Source organism: Hypanus sabinus, chromosome 10 (genome assembly GCF_030144855.1).
Source record: "Hypanus sabinus isolate sHypSab1 chromosome 10, sHypSab1.hap1, whole genome shotgun sequence".
NCBI classification, from domain to species: domain Eukaryota; kingdom Metazoa; phylum Chordata; class Chondrichthyes; order Myliobatiformes; family Dasyatidae; genus Hypanus; species Hypanus sabinus.
In genome coordinates this window covers 130,424,188-130,442,641 of record NC_082715.1, presented here as the reverse complement: position 1 = coordinate 130,442,641, position 18,454 = coordinate 130,424,188, and the positions used below count along the sequence as shown (strand labels likewise).

The 18,454-nt window shown below is 41.4% G+C and overlaps 1 protein-coding gene across 2 annotated transcripts in view; it reads right to left on the bottom strand.

The window, feature by feature from the left end:
* Window positions 1-6,455: 6,455 nt before the first annotated feature.
* The window catches only part of ppil6 (peptidylprolyl isomerase (cyclophilin)-like 6), a 37,830-nt gene continuing 25,831 nt past the window's right edge, over window positions 6,456-18,454 (bottom strand). For both annotated transcript variants that reach the window (XM_059982964.1, XM_059982963.1), the window contains 4 exons: window positions 12,297-12,444; window positions 8,680-8,736; window positions 8,067-8,202; window positions 6,456-6,628 (listed from right to left, as the gene is read on the bottom strand). In XM_059982964.1, coding sequence (XP_059838947.1) covers window positions 6,517-6,628; window positions 8,067-8,202; window positions 8,680-8,736; window positions 12,297-12,444 — 453 coding nt within the window. In that variant the 3' untranslated portion in view covers window positions 6,456-6,516. The remainder of the gene's footprint in view (window positions 6,629-8,066; window positions 8,203-8,679; window positions 8,737-12,296; window positions 12,445-18,454) is intronic.

Here is an 18,454-nt window from a genome sequence, read left to right as displayed (position 1 = left end):
GATCAGTAAACCTGCTGACCCCAAGGATGCCTCTTGAGATGTTCAAAGGGACCTCAGCTTCATATGTGCGGTCAAGAACTATCTTAGTGATCTTATGTGATTGGTCATTTGCGCTAACTGGAATACTGTAAAGGTAGCTTGTCTAACATCAGCTCTATCCCGACTAACATTCAGATTCAAATCTGAATCCTTGTCAACATAATTTTCGCTGTTGTGACCGTCTTCATCTTTGCCTCGCCGTTCCTTTGCGTGCTGCTACTGTTGCTCTGTGTCAACTTGCTGCCATCGTCAATATCCGATAGGTATTCCCAGTTTGTATTAATTTTTTATTTCAATTTAGCCCCATTAATGATAGATAAATCTGTACAGCGTGATTTCTATAAGTTTAATCAAGCTAGCAGAAACTGAAACTACAGAAAGTGCGACAATACAACGTTACGTAGCTGGAGTATGGTTTTAGTAATCAACAATACCCCATGTGTCTTATCTGTAGTACTGCACTCTCTAATGAAGCCATGAAACCATCGAGATAGCAGGAACACTTCCATAAATGACTACTTATAGTATTACTCAGTTCCAGAAGATGAAAGTAGCATTCAAAAGGAATTGCACACTCGAGTCATTTGCTAGGAAAGCTAATAATGACCTTAATAGTGGTCTCATTGCTTCTTATAACATTTCCAAAATGATAGCGAAGTGTGGAAAGTCTCACACAATTGGTGAAAGATTGATAATGCCTGCTGTTTCAGAAGTACTCAGCACTGTCTTCAAAATGAATACCAGTATTTTAAAATCAATTCCTCTGAGTACTAACTCTGTAGCTTGTCATATTGACGAAGTGAGTGAAGTCATTGAGTTTCAACTATGCACAGAGCTACATAAACAGAATTTGGGATACAACTGGATGAGTCAACTGTGTGAGAAAATGGCACATGTACAATTATCAAAAATGGAAAAGTTTATGAAGCGATTCTCTTTTGTATAAAATTAAAAAGAAATATCGATGTACAACAAGCTCAAAATGTATAGTGAGGATGTATATTCTGATTAGGAACATGATTTCTTGTGCAACTGATGGAGCACCATATAATGACAGGTGACTATGCTGGTGGCATTTATGAAAAAAGAAATTCCAAGTCTATTTATAATCCATTGTGTATTTCATCATCAACATCTCACAGCCAAAAACCTCAGCCAGCGATTTTTTTCAAGCATGACTCTCATAATATCTGCTATCAACAAAATTAAAGATCCTCCATTAAATAGCAGAATATTTTGCCAGTTACACAAGGATAATGATGAAGAGCTTCTTCACACTGAAGTGCATTGGCTATCAAAAGGCTGCTGCTTAAAACATTTCATTGATTTTTTTTTTAACAATGTGTTTGAATTTTTGCTCAAGTTGACATGAGCTTGGGAAACAGGACTGAACTTCTATGTGGAGATGTGGCATACCCAGCCGATCTGTATGACAAAATGAACATTCTAAATATGAAACTGCAGGGTGAGAATTTCAATTTAATCCAGGCAAGAAGTGCAGTGTCCATTTTTATTGGGAAATTAGCAATATATAAGCAAAACAATAGGAAAATGTTCTTACAGTTTCCCTGCATGGGAAGTGTGGTGCTCACTTTCACAGATGGTGACTTGTTTACACCTGCAGTCACGGAAGGATTTTCAGAATCGATTCAAGGATTTGAACAATCTGGAAATTCTGGACTGGGTAATTAACCCATTTCTTTGCAAGGTGGAAGAACAGGAAGAGAGCTTGCAAGAAGAAATTTTCAAAATGCAGAATGATGAAGAAGCAAACATGCTTTTCAAAAATGTCACCTTTTGTGGTATGTGGTTACACTGTCATTTGAAGTTTCCTGGTCTTTGGAGAAGAGCCAAACTGCTCTTCATTACATTTCCATCCTACCTTGTTGAAAGAGGCTTCAGCGCAATGAACTACATACTCACAAAAAAACAGAAACTGCTTTGACATTGTTACACATGGGGACTTAAGGCTTTTGCTGTCACAACTTGAACCAGATATTTCAACTCTTGCTAAAAATCATCAAGCTCAAGGATTGCATTGATATCGAAGCTGCAGTTCTGTGTACAGGTACTGTATAAGCTAGGTTTAAAGACAAATAAAAATTTAAAGCAGAATTATTTTTCTCATGTTGGCATGTGGTGGACATGTTTTTACACTATGGGGCGCCGGAAAGTATATTGTGCCTAAGAGGGGCGCTGGCAAGTATGAAGGTGCTTTAGGAGGGCTTTGGGCTTAAAAAGGTAGGGAAACACTGCAAAGTTATTTATCCACTCTTTCTACAGGTGAACACTCTCTCATTGTAAAAGTTCTTGTAAGGCATGGAAGGAAGATTAACAGATGGTCCAAAGGGGTCCCACATCCTAAAATAGGGGAGTCAGACCTGGGCTGAACTTCTGCATGGTAATAATATATACGATCACCACCGCATGCTGGCAACTAAAAGCTGGCCAATATGTTGTCAGTTCATCAAGTCAGAACAGTTGAAGCATACATAGGAGAGGATAAACAAAATCTAGAAGGTGGTTTGATGCCATTAAGATGTGGTTGCATGATCAAACCCAACACCGAAAAGACTGGGGAAAGATAATCAGTTGCAAGCAGATGAACTATGAGGACATCCATGAATATGAGGAATGCTTCAAAACAGTGTGATTGAATCACCCAGGAGTTCCAAAGATAAATTAATTTCACATAGAGAAATCTGATCATAGTCCACTGATGTCAATCTTTATTAATGGCTTGAAGCCAGATGTTGTCAGATTAGTCAGGTTAACAAATTTAAGTTGGAATGAACCCAACACATCATACAGCTGGTTAGTGAATATTGCTAACCAGGTGGGTCAAATCATGGGAGTAAGAGCATTACAGGCAGGACTTCCCTCAGCCAATGACAGAAACAAGACTAAGACTCTAAAGGAGCATATTATTTTATAATGATAAAATAGGACATTAGGCTAGAAGTTGTAGCCCTTGCTTGCCGTAATCAAATATGGCCAGTTGGTACAAAAATTAGATTAAAGAGAGGTTAAAGATCTCTCTTCAATCTGTAAATATCTGTCCTGGGACGAAGGAAAATGGGCAGTTGGTACACAAATGTTATACAATTGCCAATAGAAGAGGCTGATTGGAGTTTAAAGGCTGCTCCAAAATGAATACAATTGAACTCCTGTCAAGATGGTGCCAGCATACAATGCTCCCTCGGCGGACATTTTCCAGAAGCCCACAAAAATGTCTATTTTACTTCTTTTAAATCTGTTTTTCATCTTAAATGTGCTTCTGGGACTGTAAGAACGTGTGATTTACAGCTTGGAGATTGATTGAGTGAACAAGCGCTTTGGTGCCTCTGAGAGGATTCTGAGAAGCGAGCACGTACTCAGATGCGCTCAAGTGAAGAAACTTAGAGCTGAGGTCTGAGCTGATGTTCAACTCCAATTAAATTAAATTTTCCAATTAAAGCATCCATTAATTGCTGATTAAAGTATCGAGGAAGATCGAGTTATCTTAGCGAACGCTGAATGCGTGCGAGAGTTCTGCACAAACTGACTTGTCTGTGAGCAGCCTATAGCTGCATGACTAGCTGTGGCAGGCAGGTAGGCCTCTGCCTCGTGAGGTGTCCCTCTCTTTTGTTGATCGTTGGTGATGTCGGAGGATGGTATTGAGGTTCTACGTTTATGGATTGGACTATTGTGTTTATGGACTGTGGACTTTTTCCTAACTTACGGTTTTTATATTCTGTGATTTTTATTGCCCATTCCTTTTCTGTTTTGTTGTGCAAGGGGAAAGGGTTTGGGGGTTGATGTTCTTGTTGTGTTCTGTTTTTTTTGGTGTGGGGCAGGGATTGTTTGGGAGTTCTTGTTCTGTTTTGTGTGGGGGAGGGTGGGGTTTGGAGATGATGTTCGGGATTCCATTCTTTTTTGTGTAGGGGTGGTGGGTTTGCTGTTTCTCTCTGAATGACTTTCATGTTCTTTCTCTGTCTCGTGGCTAACCGGAGAAGATGAATCTCAGCGATACATATGTATACACACTTTGATAATAATAAATGAACCTTTTAACTCCATGGAAATATAACAGTGATTTCACCAGGAAAGTCGTTAGAAACTGTCACATATAAACTTATAGGAGATACAAGTCCATGGTCTAATGAAGGAAAATGGTCCTGGATGGAGAATGGTGGGAAAAACAATGACACAGCATGGAGATATAGCACTAGTCACAGACTGATAGCCCCAACCACATTGCTTCTTTATCTGGCACAACTCCCTAGAACACATTGAAGTGTTATAGTTGGCCAGTAGATTCTCCCAGTGGTGGTAAAATCCAAAGTTTAATTCTGACAAAAATTGGAAAGATCCATGACATAGCAGAAGACAAACCTGAAGCAATGGTAAAGTGAAAATAAATTAGTGTTCTGTCCACACAAGGACACTTTTGTACCCGCAAATGAATTACAATATATTACCAAAGTGCCAAGGATACTCAGATGTACTAGTAATAGTAGACAAGTTCTTGACATGGTTGGAGGCTGCTCTCACATGGAAAGTCACTACCACACACTCAGAAAAAAACTCCAATCAAGGACTACAGTACGTCCCTAGATGTGGATTGCCATGTTGCACGGACTCTGACCAAGGGACACACTTCACTGGAAATGCTTGTAAAGAGTTAAGCCAACTGATGAACTTGAATGGTCCTTCTACTGTCTATGTCATGTAGTCATCAGGACAGATAGAATACATGAATGGACCTATCAAACAAAGTCTGCCTCAAGTGCTCAAGTTCCAACGTTACCTTACTGTTACTGTCGCTGGCTTGAACAAACTGACCCTGTCTGATCTGTACTATGATGAACATTCAATGAAACTGCAATAAGCTTAAAATTTGCACTTCATTCTTGACTTCTGAAGAATCTCATGAACAACAACATCTCCAGATCTAACAACAATCTCTTTGGGTATGCAAACATAACAGTTGGCCATACTTGCCAACTTCCCCACTATCATTTTCATGGGGCACTGCGTATTTTGAACTTTCGAAACCCCCCTGGTTCCTCAAGCAAGATGGGAAGGGGGAAACACAAATTTTCAGCCAGTTCCTGGGATATGACTTGAATCCTATGCACTGTTATTCAGCACTGTTAAAGTAATTACAGTTATCCACTCTTTCTCCAAGTGCTGCTATAGCTGAACTCTCTCTCACTGTAAATGTCTCAATGTCTGGTTCTTATAAGGCATAAAAATTACTTGCTACTTGTTAATGTTGTCTGGGTCAAAAGAACACAAAGTATTTAATTAATTAAGGAGTGTGAAAGGAACTGACTATAATTATTAAATGCAAACGAGAAAACTTTCAGATGCTGGAAATCCAAGCAACACACACAAATTGCTGGAGGAACTCAGCAGGCCAGGCTGCATCTATGGAAAAGAATACAGTCGACATTTCAGGCCAAGACCCTTCAGCAGCTTATAAAATGCATTTTTTAGCCAAAATTCATTCATTTGATATTAAGATTGAGGGAAAACCATGAAGAGCATTGGAGATGACTAGATTTCTAACGCTCTTCAGGATATTCTGAGGACTATACAGAATGAAGTTCTTAAGTGTGTGTAGTATCTTTCTATATCACTGGACAACAATTATTCTATCAAATAACCAGATGTCAATTTAGTCAGCTAACTAGATAATGGCATGACCATAAAATAATTTGTCCTTCTCAAGATGATAGGCAACAGATCAGCTTTCAGACTTCCAGACTGCTTGGGTGGTTGAGATACCAAAATCTAGATGTTCCTGCTGTCCCTTTATAGAACCCATGATCTCTGTTTAGTTGTCTGAAGCAAAATCCCTTGAATTGAAGGCACATGTTTGTATCCAAAAATTGTTACTTGATGAAACCGCTGAAAGAGACAAAGTATTTGGCAACAGTAAATCGCAGCTTTGCGATGTTAGGGCGGAGATGTGTCTCTACCAAAGGAAGTGTAAGGCAGTCCTTCTCTTCACTAGCCTGCAGGTCACTCTTGGACAAAGTGTAGCCCCATCCACACCCCACAATCAGGGTCACCTAAAGTCATGGGAGCATGTGGTGGATGGTCATATCACAAGTCCTGGTTAGGCAACCACTGACGCCAAGACAGACAGTCTTTGAAGAGCAATGACTCAGGCCATCTGTCTTGTCAAGACCTGCCGAAAAGAACCATTTTGGTAGAAAAATTTGTCAAGAACAATCCTGGTCATGGAAAGAACATGATTGCCCACATCATACAACATGGCACACGATGAATGAACAAAATTGCAGCTTATGATAAGGGTAATTGATTCTTTTCCGTTGTAGTGTATTTTCCTTATTCATTTATAGCATTAGTTGTTAATATTACAACAAAATAATTGCATTTGAATTGTTTATATGGTGTAAGAAATATTTTATTGTGAGGAAGCCTGAATGGATAGTAATATTAGGGAAAATAAAAGAGCAATAATACTTATGGAGAATAGTAACCACAATTTGTAATTTTACATTCCACGGTTGGTCTCTCATTATATGTGGGAACCACTTCCAGTTTATTAAGAACTTCCGTACCTGCTATCAGGTGTCTGTCAAAAAAACAAGAAAAAATGAAGAACTATGGTTAACCATGGGTTATTTCAAATAATTTTTGAAATACTTGATATCTGAGGATATTTAAACTAAAAGGTTCTGTATGGTACAGGGGAGAAAGCTCAAGGTAAACAAGCATTTTTTATTTCCTTTAGGTTGTAAATTTCCAATTTTTTCTTGCTATTGTCTGCACAGGTAAATTTACTTGAAATTTTTCCATCTTTGTGTGCATGGCCCCTCAGCATGTCCTTAAATAGCTTTGATATTTCTCATGACATGAAAGGGACTGTTTAATCAATGGAGACTGTTCTGGTTCACAGACCATTCCCGTCAGTCCTACTCCTCTTTCTATTTCCCCGAAACTTGTTCACTCTCTCACACGCCCACCAACCTCACTGATTCTCCTGCCACACAAGTACACCAAAAACAAATTACCATGGATGATTAATTTGCCAGAGCTTCCTTGAAATGTGGAAGGGAACCGGAGTGCTTGGAGTCCACACAGTTACCAGCAGAATATGCAAACTCAGGTTCAGGGTTGAAACTGGGGCACTGGAGCTCTGCAGGGTTACACCACTGTGTCTTTATCCTAGCTTGTGTTTATCATACCTTGACACCTTTTTAAACCAGGCAGTGTCCTCAATTACTGGCCTTCAACCTTTCCCGTGATTCCCAATGAAAATATATATAATCTAATCCTCTTCTGCAAGTTCAAAGTACATTTATTATCAAAGTACATATGCATTATGCAACCTTGAGGTTCATCTCCTAACAGGCAGCCACAAAACAAGGAAACCCAAAAAAACCCATATATAAAAAAAGACTATTGAACACCCAATGTGCATAGAAGAAAGAAAAGCACATAATGGCAATAAAAAAGAACCCATAAAAAAAGACCGTCAAACACCTAATGCACAGAGAAAAAGATCACCCCATGCAAATAATAACTGCAAGCAAATAATATTCTGACCTTAAGTCCACAGAGTCTCACAGTTCAGTGCAGAGCTGAGACATGAAGCAGTGATCTGAACAGGCCTGACCCTAGCCCTGAACTTTTCAATCTGCCCAGCGCCTAAATCGCCAAACTTCCCTGAAACTAAGTCTGAGTTTATCTGACTATCCATGTGCATATAGATACAATTTTAAGAGCTAATCTTTTAAGATGGTCTGGAGTCACAGTTAAGGATGGCAGATTTTCTCCCCTGAAGGACATTAACAAAGTAGGTTAAAACAGAACGAGGCTGACATTTCTAAATCTAATTTGGTATTTTAAATTAAACAAATTGTCAATTTGGTGTCTCCAGGAATTAAATTTTCCATAATTTTTCCCCTAAAAATTGAAAACTCAAAACTAAAGTTATCAATATGAATAACTAATCTACAAAAATTTTTATTAAAGCAGCAGTACTCAGATAGGAAAAAGGAGAAACCTACCCAAAAGCTACAAATCTGGTATTCATCCAAAGCGCTGGTTGAAGTGTGATGTAGAACTGACTTCCATTAGTATGTGGCCCCTTGTTAGCCATTCCTAGGATTCCCCTTTTGCAGTGTGAGATAGCGAAGTTTTCATCTGGTAATATAAAGCAAATAACATGCATTATTTACTTTTGCTAATGTTCACTATGATCTAAATTGGAATCTAGCAATATCAAGCATTTCATATCAGGTGCTTTTTCTACTTTGTGGTCAATGCTCTATACTAACACCAACCTGAACACCTCACTACTTCATCACCAGTTGTACTTACTATGGTAATGCAATGGGAGAAAGACTGGCACTTTTTCATTAGCTTATGATTATCTCATTCCAAACTTTTGTCACCAGTTAATCCTGTCTGTACCCAATATAATTAAAGTCATGCACTTTTTTTTATTTATGTGTAATTCATTTGTAGGTTTTATTCTTACTTTCCTAAGTTATTATGTGTTAAATGTGCATTATGTGTATTGCAGTGCTTTACACCCTGGTCCAGAGAAACACTGCCTTGTTTGATGGTATACATTCATATAGTTAAATAATAATAAACTTGACTTGATTTGACTTTTACCGTTAAACGTTTTCCCATAAATAGACACTCCACCGTCTCCTCTATTTGATGGAACATCTGTGGTATCAGAAAAGAAAGATAAAAATATGAATAAAAGATAAAAATATAAACTTACTGAAGTCTGCCAGATTCAACTTTAACATTAAATGTGGCTTAATTTTCTTTTAACCTCCCTTGCTCCCTGGTCCATCCACCCACTTCATTGCTTCCAGCCCTATCATCAACAAACACACTCAAGACCAGGCATGGGCAAACTACGGCCCGCGGCCATATGCGGCCCGTTAAGCTTTTTAATCCGGCCCGCAGAACTTGATGAAATTATATTAATAAACCTTGTTAACGTTTTTTCCCCGCAATTCTGGCGTTTTGACGCACTCTATATACATTTGTGGTGACCCATTTCCTGGCACATCTGAGCCAGCTCACAATTAGCCAGCGTTCCGGCTAAGGGAGATAGCCTGCGGGGATTTGCGAGCACAGAGCTTTGGAGCCTCTGCGCCACGGGGGGCAAGTTGAGGGAGGCTTAAAAGTGAGGCTGGGGATTTCGAATAAAGTTTTTTTCTTCGACTGCAGTTACCGACTCCATGTCGTAATTTTAGCGCTGCATGTAGCACACCGCTACACATTGACCTTTGTTGAGGTGCAGCGTATTACTCCACATTTGCGCTTTACTCTTTGTTCGGCTCGACCTATTTGTGTGAACAGGCGTTCAGCGTCATGAACATCAACAAAGCCAGCCACAGATCCAAGTTAACTGATCAACACCTCAGATCCATCCTGAGAATCGCCACAACAAAACTAAATCCAGACTTTGATGCGCTGGCTAAAAAGGGAGACCAACAACACTGTTCCCACTGAAATTAAAAATAAGTTTCTTTATTGTGTTATGTAAAAAATGCATTTGAAAATATTTTTTTCAATAAGCCTTACATGTTACATGTCATTTCTGTTAAGTGATGGACATGAGTAGTGCGCAGGTGCACGTACGTTCTCAAAATAAAAAATGCGCTCCTGATCAAATAACGCGCTCCGCATTCTGGCGCGCTGTCACTGTTCTCTCCTTGTGCTGGTCGTTGTTGAGTTTTGGCACAGGGGACAATTGAATAAGAAGGAGCAGGACAAGTAGACCTGCATCTCCTACCGTTTTGGAAATAAAGACAGGCAGGAGGAGAGTGATGATGATAATATCTTGAAGGATAACAGAATTTTCAGTGCTTTAAAATAATAACTGTTACTATTAAAAAAAGCTGTATTTTATTCATTTAATTTTCAGTGTTTTAAAAGTCATTTCAATAAATAGCTAAATACCATGGGACTTCAAAGACAGATATTTTGTTGTAATGCATTTGTTCATTTTCAATTGAAATTAAAGCACATGTTTTCTACACATCCCATGATATTTTATTTTCTCTTATGAGGTGTATTACCAAAACACTCCGTCCATCTGCTCCTGGTCCGGCCCCCCTGTCAAATTTTAGAACCCTTTGTGGCCCACAAGTCAAAAGGTTTGCCCACCCCTGCTCAAGACTCACCTATTCAATTCATATGGAAGCAGTAAAGGAAAAGGTTATTTTGTATAGTGAAGGGGGTTGACTGATGATCTTTTCATCACAGAGATTTTGAGGACAAGCAACTCCAATATGATATAATTCCATATAGAAACTGGAAGTGTTTGATTTAATGCAAAACTAGGGTTATAAATACAAATAAATGAAATTAAAAAGGCATCAGGAGAGTTCAGAAAAAAAAGAGAAATCTCATCAAATGTTGCTAAATTTTTGAATGGTTTGACAGGCTGGACATAGTAAGGTTGTTTCTCCTGACTGAGGAGCCTAGGACCAGGAAGCATAGTTTGAGAGTAAAAGATACAAAATATTCCTTCACCCAGAGGCCTTTGGAGCTCAGTCATTCAAAATTGACCGACGGATTTCTAGATAATAAGGGAATTGAGGAAACTAAAGTGCTGGATAATGGTGGCAAGGTAGAAATGTAGCCATGATCTTGATGAATCATGGGGCAGACTAGAAGGGATGAATGGCCAATTCCTGCTCTTATTTCTTTTGTTCTTATATTTGTTGATTTTGTCCTTTAAGGAAGGTTGGAAGAAGACTTGCTTCCATCAAAGTTCTGTGTTAATTACCGTCAATGTGTGATCCACATAATCTGTTAGAATTGCAATAGGAAGTGCTGGAAGTGGTGGATGGGTAGTTAGTATGGAGAAAGTGAACACCTCCCATTGTTTTCACTAGGCCTCTATTTGCTCCTAAAGATACACACAGTCCTGGCTAAAAGCTTCTTCTCTACTTTAATTGCTCCCAGAGCAGTAAATCCCAGCAATCAGTTATGTTATATTTTATCAGAGGCCTTGAGAACTTCCTTGAAATGTTTCCTCTGTTTTCAATGCAACATTTAGTAGTTATGGAGCTCAGTGTAGAGTACCTGTTTGTGGAGACTGGTGTTGGGCATGCTAACTATTTGGCCCATCAATGACACACGCTGAGAGTACTTAAAGCCATGAAGTTAGTGGCATTGGCCAGGAGATGACACTGATATTGGTCTGTCTATCCAGCCAGTGAGTGTGGAGGAACTTGCAGAGACTCTACCTTTCCAGTGCTTTGAGGTGTCTGCTGTAGGCAACCTATTTAGCTGAAGAGGATTGGAGAACGTGAATCTCTCCTCCAAGGAAATCTCAGCAATTCAGTTAGAAGGAGAGATTGAATAAGCTGGTTTTGTTTTCCCTAGAGCAGAGCAGGCTGAGTGATAACCTAATAGAGGAATACTAAATTATGAGGGAGACTGGGTAGACCAGAAGAATCTACCTCCCTTGATGGGATGGCCACAACAAGAACACATAGACACAGAAGATGATTGATGTCTGGAATGTACTGCCTGAAGAGATGGCAGAGGAAATTTCTCTCCAAAGTTTAAGAATAAATTTAACTGCTAAGGTGTAGAAGGCTATGGACCTGATGTAGGTGAATGGGATTAGTATAGATAGGTGGATGACAGGCTATGGATAGGTAATGTCACCCAGGTGCCTAACTCATGTCTCCCACAGCAGATCCTTTGGTTGAAGGAAGGTCGGTGAGCCCCCGGTGGGCAAAAGAAATGAGTTGCTAACATAAAAATCAGCCTGAAGAAATTCAAATCAAACCCAAAAAGTGGGAAAACATTGCATCCAACAGATACACCTGGAGGAAATTTGTTCAGCGGGGAGCTCCTCTGTGCCGCGGCTGCAAAAGGAGAGACTGAACAATCAGAAGATCCAATCACTAACCACTTACTCATGCTCACACTGCACCAGAAAATGTGGATCCCAGATCAGCCTCTACAGTCACCTGAACACCCACCAATAGATAACTCCTTAGGCAAACGTCATGCTCGACTCAAGCTGATCGCACGACTACTAGATACTGTAGGTGGTGTGATCTGTATAGATGCCATTTTTCGTTGCTATGTAATTATAGTTGTTTGGAGTCTTTCTGCCACGTCATATAAACCGTAATACTTACGCATGATGTGGTTTTAAACAGCCATGGCTACTCCAGCAGTGTAGTATTCTGATCAAGCTGACTCAAATGGTAAAATCAAGTTCTAAAATTAGCTTTCTGTCTCACCTCCCCCTTGAATCCAACCATTCTTCACCAGTCTGTGAAATATTGTTCCTTTATAACAAGGTTGTGAGTCTGTAGGCGAAGAGCTTGCCTCTGCTGTGCACAAGCCCGCAAAGTTCTTGCACGTTTTTGGACAAATATCTGTAAAAAGCTTTGAATAGACATCAATTTATTATTAGTAGATTGATCATAAATATAAGCTTCGGTCTCTCTAAAGAAAGAAAAAATTATGATTGAAACTACTTAACACCACTAAAATATTTTGCACTCCTGTAAAAAAAAATCACTCAGTATTAAGAGCCTAGAAACAGCAATGTGAATCATTGGCTTTAGTCACATTAAAGGCCAGGTCATGGGAAGAACTTTGTTTCTCTTCAAAGTAAAACCAAGGGATTTTCTGTGACCACAAGAACACTTCTTCAGTACTCTGCCACATAGCCTAGACACAAAGAGACACAGCAGACTGCAGAGGTGGGAATCTGGAGCAACAAACCATCTGAGGGAGAAACTCAGTTTAGCCTAGATTTTAGTATAGTTTCTGTTGAGTGGGACTTGAACTCACTTCCTATTGAATTAGTGGCCAGTGGCAAATCAATAAAGCTAAATGAGTTGGTGGGTACAGTACAATTGGAATTACCATTCTTGCATTAGATAAGAACAATGAACATAGATAGGTGACCTATTGCTGATTGTTAGCCACTGATCCCAATTGAGATGTCTTATGTACAGATTTCAGAGCAATCTCAGATTCTACTTCCTAACATACCTTCCACATTCAGATATTATACCTTAAGATTATACAGTACAGTACATTGCTTTCACAGACTTAGTTTGTCTTACCGTACTCCACAGCCAATGAAGGCAATGGTATTGACTGAGTGGTAAATATTAACAAGTTCACTGGATTAACTATCCTCTCTTCTTCAAGATGGTGCCATGCCATCTTTTACATTCACCCAAGAGGCAGTTTTCTTTTTGATATCTCATTCATCCTGAAGGCTTAGCACTTCCTCAGTACTGCACTGAAGTGTCAGCCTCAATTTTTGTGCTGAAGTAACTGGAGGGAAGTCACAACTATCCAAGAATGCAGCCAAATCAGATGGAGAGATGAATGCTGTTGTTTTCTGTGATATAACATACCAAGGCTTCATAACGGGTATACCTTGGAAGCTCCCATCATGATACATTAAGCTGTGAGCATGCTATATTGGCGCCAGAATCGAGGTGGTACTGTATTGTACTCTTCCCCTCGGACTACGTTGGTTGTTGACGCAAATGATGCTTTTCACCGTATGCTTCATAGAACATAGTACACTATAGCAGAGTACAGCACTTCGCACCACAAGTTTGTGCTGACCTTTTAACCTATTTTAAGATCAATTTAACCATTTCCTCTCTCGTAGCCGCCCCATTTTTCTATCTTTGATGTGCCTATCTAAGAGTTTTTTTTAAATGTACCTAATGTACTTACTTCTACCACCGCCTGTGGCAGGGCATTCCATGCACCCACCAATTTGTGTAAAAACCTACCTGACATCGTCCAAATACTATTCCTCTAATCTCCTAACAATCTCACCCCCTCACATTAGCCATTTCTGCCCTGGGAAAAAGTCTGTGGTTATCTACTGGATCTACACCTCTGATCATGATGTACACTTCTATCAAGTCATCTCTCATTCTTCTTCGCTCCAAAGAGAAAAGCCCTGGTTGGTTCAATCTATCCTCATAAAGCATGTTCTCTAATCCAGGGAGCGACATGGTAAATCTCTACTGCACCCTCTCTAAAGCTTATAATGATGCGACCAGGATAATACTGCAGGGTTTTATAGAGTTCCAACATTACCTTGCAGCTCTTGAACTCAATCCCCTTATTAATGAAGGCCAACACACCATATGCTTTCTTAACAACCCCATCAACTTGTTCGACAACTTTGAGGGATCTATGGTTGCAGACCCCAAGATCTCACTTTCCTTCCAACATTGCTAAGAATCCTACCATTAACCCTGTATACTGCCTTCAAATTTGACTTTCCAAAACGAATTGTTTCACACTTTTCTGCACTGAACTCAATCTGCCACTTCTCAGCCTAGGTCTGCATCCTGTCAATGCCCTGTTGTAACCTACAACATGATCCACAACTCCACCAACCTTTGTGTCATCTGCAAACTTACTAACCCACCCTTCCACTTGCTCATCTAAGTCAGTTATGAAAATGAAATGTAAATATGACAAGTAAAGCTAATCAAATGTCAAATCTTCATCAACTTAGAAGAATTACCAGGGTTCTAAAGATCTGTGAGTGAATTCCACACTTGTACTTGCTCTCCCTTTTCCCTCCCTCCTGTTTCACTCAAAGCCTGAAAAATTCTTGAGCCAATAACTGGCAGCTGTTAGACTGTCTGCTGTGGGGATCAGTCCGTGCAGACCCTAAGCACACATGAAGCGGGACAAACTGGCTGATCTGAAATATTTGACAAATCTGGGAAACATGCTTTATGTGAGTCAATGCATTTAAACTTAAGTAGTTCTCAGGTTCAAGTTTATTGTCATCTGACTATACATATATACAACTAAATGAAACAGCGTTCCTCCGGAACCACGGTACACTCACACAACATATATCACACACAACACATAAACAAAACATACTATAAGTTAATAAAATATAATTCAAAATGCATGTAGTAAAGTGCAGCAAAGGTAAAAAGTAAACAGCACGCTGTTCTAGTGATGAAACCTCAGTAACGGCAGGGTATTCATTAGTCTCACAGCCCGAGGGAAGAAGCTGTTGCACTGTCTGGCAGGTCTAGTCCTGATGCTTCTGTAGGTCAACGAGATTGTGGGATGGGTGGTAGAGATTCTCAACACTGCTTTGGGCCATTCACTGCAATGCTTCTGGTAAATGTCACAAGTGAGTGATGGAAACCCAATGATACTCTGGGTGGTTTTTACTGCCCTCTGTAGGGTCTTGTGGTCTGACACCTTGCAGCTTTCGTATCGCACAATGACGCAGCTAGATAGGGCTGCTGTAGAAAGCTGTTAGAATGGGGACGGGGAACCTTGCACGCTTCAGCCTTCTCAGAAACTCCTGTGTCTTTTTGACTAGTGAGGAGGTGTGGGTCCAGGTTAGGTCAATTGTTATGTGTTCACCAAGGAATTTTCTCTCTCTCCACAGCACAGCCATTGATGTGCAATGGAGAGAGGTCAATCTGTGTCTTCGTGAAGTCCACAATCATCTCTTTTGTCTTGTTCACATTGAGACTCAGGTTGTTGTTCTCACCCCATTTGACTAAACTCTCTACCTTCTCTGCACGCCAACTCATCACTGTTGCCAACCACTGTAGTATCATTACCGAATATGATGCAATTTGAGATGAATCTGGTGGTACAGGTGAGTATTTGTAACACCAGTATTTGTTAGCTGTTCAGCGTGAACAGCAGCGGGCTGAGCACACAGCTCTGGGGTCACCAGTGCTCAACGTGATGGAGCTTGAGTTGTTGCCGCCAACTCGGACTGACTGAGTTATTTCCGTCAAGAAGTCCAAAATCCAGTTGCAGAGAGGGGCGTTGAGTCTGAAGGAGGACAGTTTACCCACCAGCCTCTGATAGTGTTAAATGCTAAGCTCAAGTTGACGTACAATATTCTAGTGTACAAGGCATCATTATCTAGGTGGGACAGGACAGAGTGGAGGGCACAGGCTATGGCATTATCAGAAGACCAGTTTGAGTGGTAGATGAACTAGAAAGGGTCCAATGTAGCTGGAAGGTAGGATTTTATACAATCCACTACCAGCCCCTCAAAGCAATAAATGATCGTTGAAGTCAGTGCTACTGGGTGGTAACCATTCAGGCCAGTTACTGTTGCTCTCTCTGGTACTGAAATGATAGAGGCTGTCTTGAAGCCTGCAGGGAAAGTGGACTGTTTCAGAAAGACATTAAAGATGTCCATTAAGACATTTGTTAGCTGGGCCACACAGTCCCTCAGCACCTGACCAGGTATGTTGTTTGCCCCTGCAGCTTTGTGTGTGTTTACCCAGGGAAAGGTCCTCCTCATCTTGGCTGCGGCCAGACAGGGTGCCTATTCCTCAGGAGGAGAGTGGGCCTTTGTCAATGTCACATCATTCAATTGGTCCAACTGTGCATAGAAAGCATTCTAAAAGTCTAATTACAGTTGAAATGTAGCAATTGTAGTATACATGTGTAACCCTTACCCAACAGGCTGGTATATGTCTAGGGGAAAAGGAGATCCAGCCACTCTCCAACCCACCTCCCGTACACGCAGATGCTGTGAGAATCGAGTTTTATGCCTCGCACCCGCCAACAGTATCAAACCCACAACAAATACCATTATGAAATACACTTTAAAGAGTTTAATAAAATTAAGAGTAGTAGGCAATACAATATATATATACACACAAGGGAAAAAACAAAAGGCGCCAACTTATCAAAGTTCAGTCTGTTTAGTGCACTCGTTGGAGGTCAATTAATGAACCAATCGACCCATACGGCCATCGCACCTGGGACCACCCCGGTGGTCTTACGAGCAGTCCAGCACACGTCCACCTTCCTCAGCCTCCTCCTCCCACCAAAAACCCGCGAAAACCCCTCCCCCAAGTTCCCAGCATCACAAGACACAATAACATTCCCCATTGATTAACAAATGAATACAATTACCACATCAGCCATTCTAAAGTGAAACAACGGCGAGAGAAACACTTATCCGACAAAGAAGCATTCCTACTTGTAACAAACCAAAGAGGCCATTTTGAGTAACGTACACAGGACATTGTACATTTTCTCCCCACCAGCAAATGTCATGCCCTCATGGCATTACCAGAGTTCCCCAAAGCTTCTTGCAACACACAAAACCCAACCCAGGTGCAGAAAGCAGTGACATAACTACCCAGAGCAGTAGAAATCACACTCGGTTCTCCCGGTACCACATATGTCAACCGCTCTGGGAGGCACCTAATCCTCTGAGATCTCCATACCCCTTCTGCCCCACTGGGCTCCCTCATCACCTGCGAACCCACTGTCCCGGACACCCCAGGTCTACCTGACAGACCCGCACCCCCTTCCTCACAGGGGTCCTCCCTCACCTGAGATCTCTCCGGCTCACGCTCGGGTTCCACCCTCTCTCCCACCAATGTAGGCTGCCTCTCCATCTGACCCTCAAGACCTTCCCTTCTCTCACCCAACTCAGTATGGGAAGGGCCAGGAGCCTCCTCTCCTGGTACTGGAGCACCAGCGAATGGGAACAGGGCCCACTCATCGGAGTCGTCCTCCTCTGAATCGGTAGCCATTCCCGGGTGAGGGACCCGTCCCCGCTCTTCAGCGGCGGGCTCTTCCCGTTCTCCGCGCCCTCGCAGAGTCCTTGTACTAGGTGTAACCTCCCACTCGGGCTCCTTATCCACCTGCACCGCTTGACCCAGTGGCAGCAGGTGATTCCTATGGAGTACCTTGATAGGCCCTTTTCCATCCTCAGGTTTCACCCGGTAAACTGGCAGGTTCGGCATCTGGCTCTCTATTACATAGGGGCTGGCCGCCCATCGATCTGCCAACTTGTGCTTACCAGGGAGTCCCAAATTCCGTAAAAGGACCCGGTCACCCGGTAATAATTGTACAAACTTCACCTTTCGATCATACCGCATCTTATTCCTCTGATTTTGTTTGGTAGCCTCTGCCTCGGCCAACTCGTACGCCCGCTGTAACTCCCTCTTCATGTCGGACACGTACTTTAGATGGGACTTCCCGGGAAATTCAACCACTCCACCTCCAAAACACACGTCAATGGGCAACCTCGCTTCCCGCCCGAACATCAGATAATAGGGCGAATACCCTGTAGCATCATTGCGAGTACAATTGTAACAGTGAACCAATTGTCCAATATGACGACTCCACCTGCTTTTCTGCCCAATCTCCAGCGTCCCGAGCATATCCAACAGGGTCCTGTTGAATCTCTCTGGCTGAGGATCTCCCTGTGGGTGGTAAGGGGTAGTCCTGGATTTCTCAACCCCAAGCATAGTCAGTAATTCCTGGATAAGGCGACTCTCAAAGTCCCGCCCCTGATCACTATGGATTCGCCTGGGAAGTCCGTAATGCACAAAATACTTCTCCATTAACACCTTCGCCACTGTCGTCGCCTTCTGACCCTTGGTGG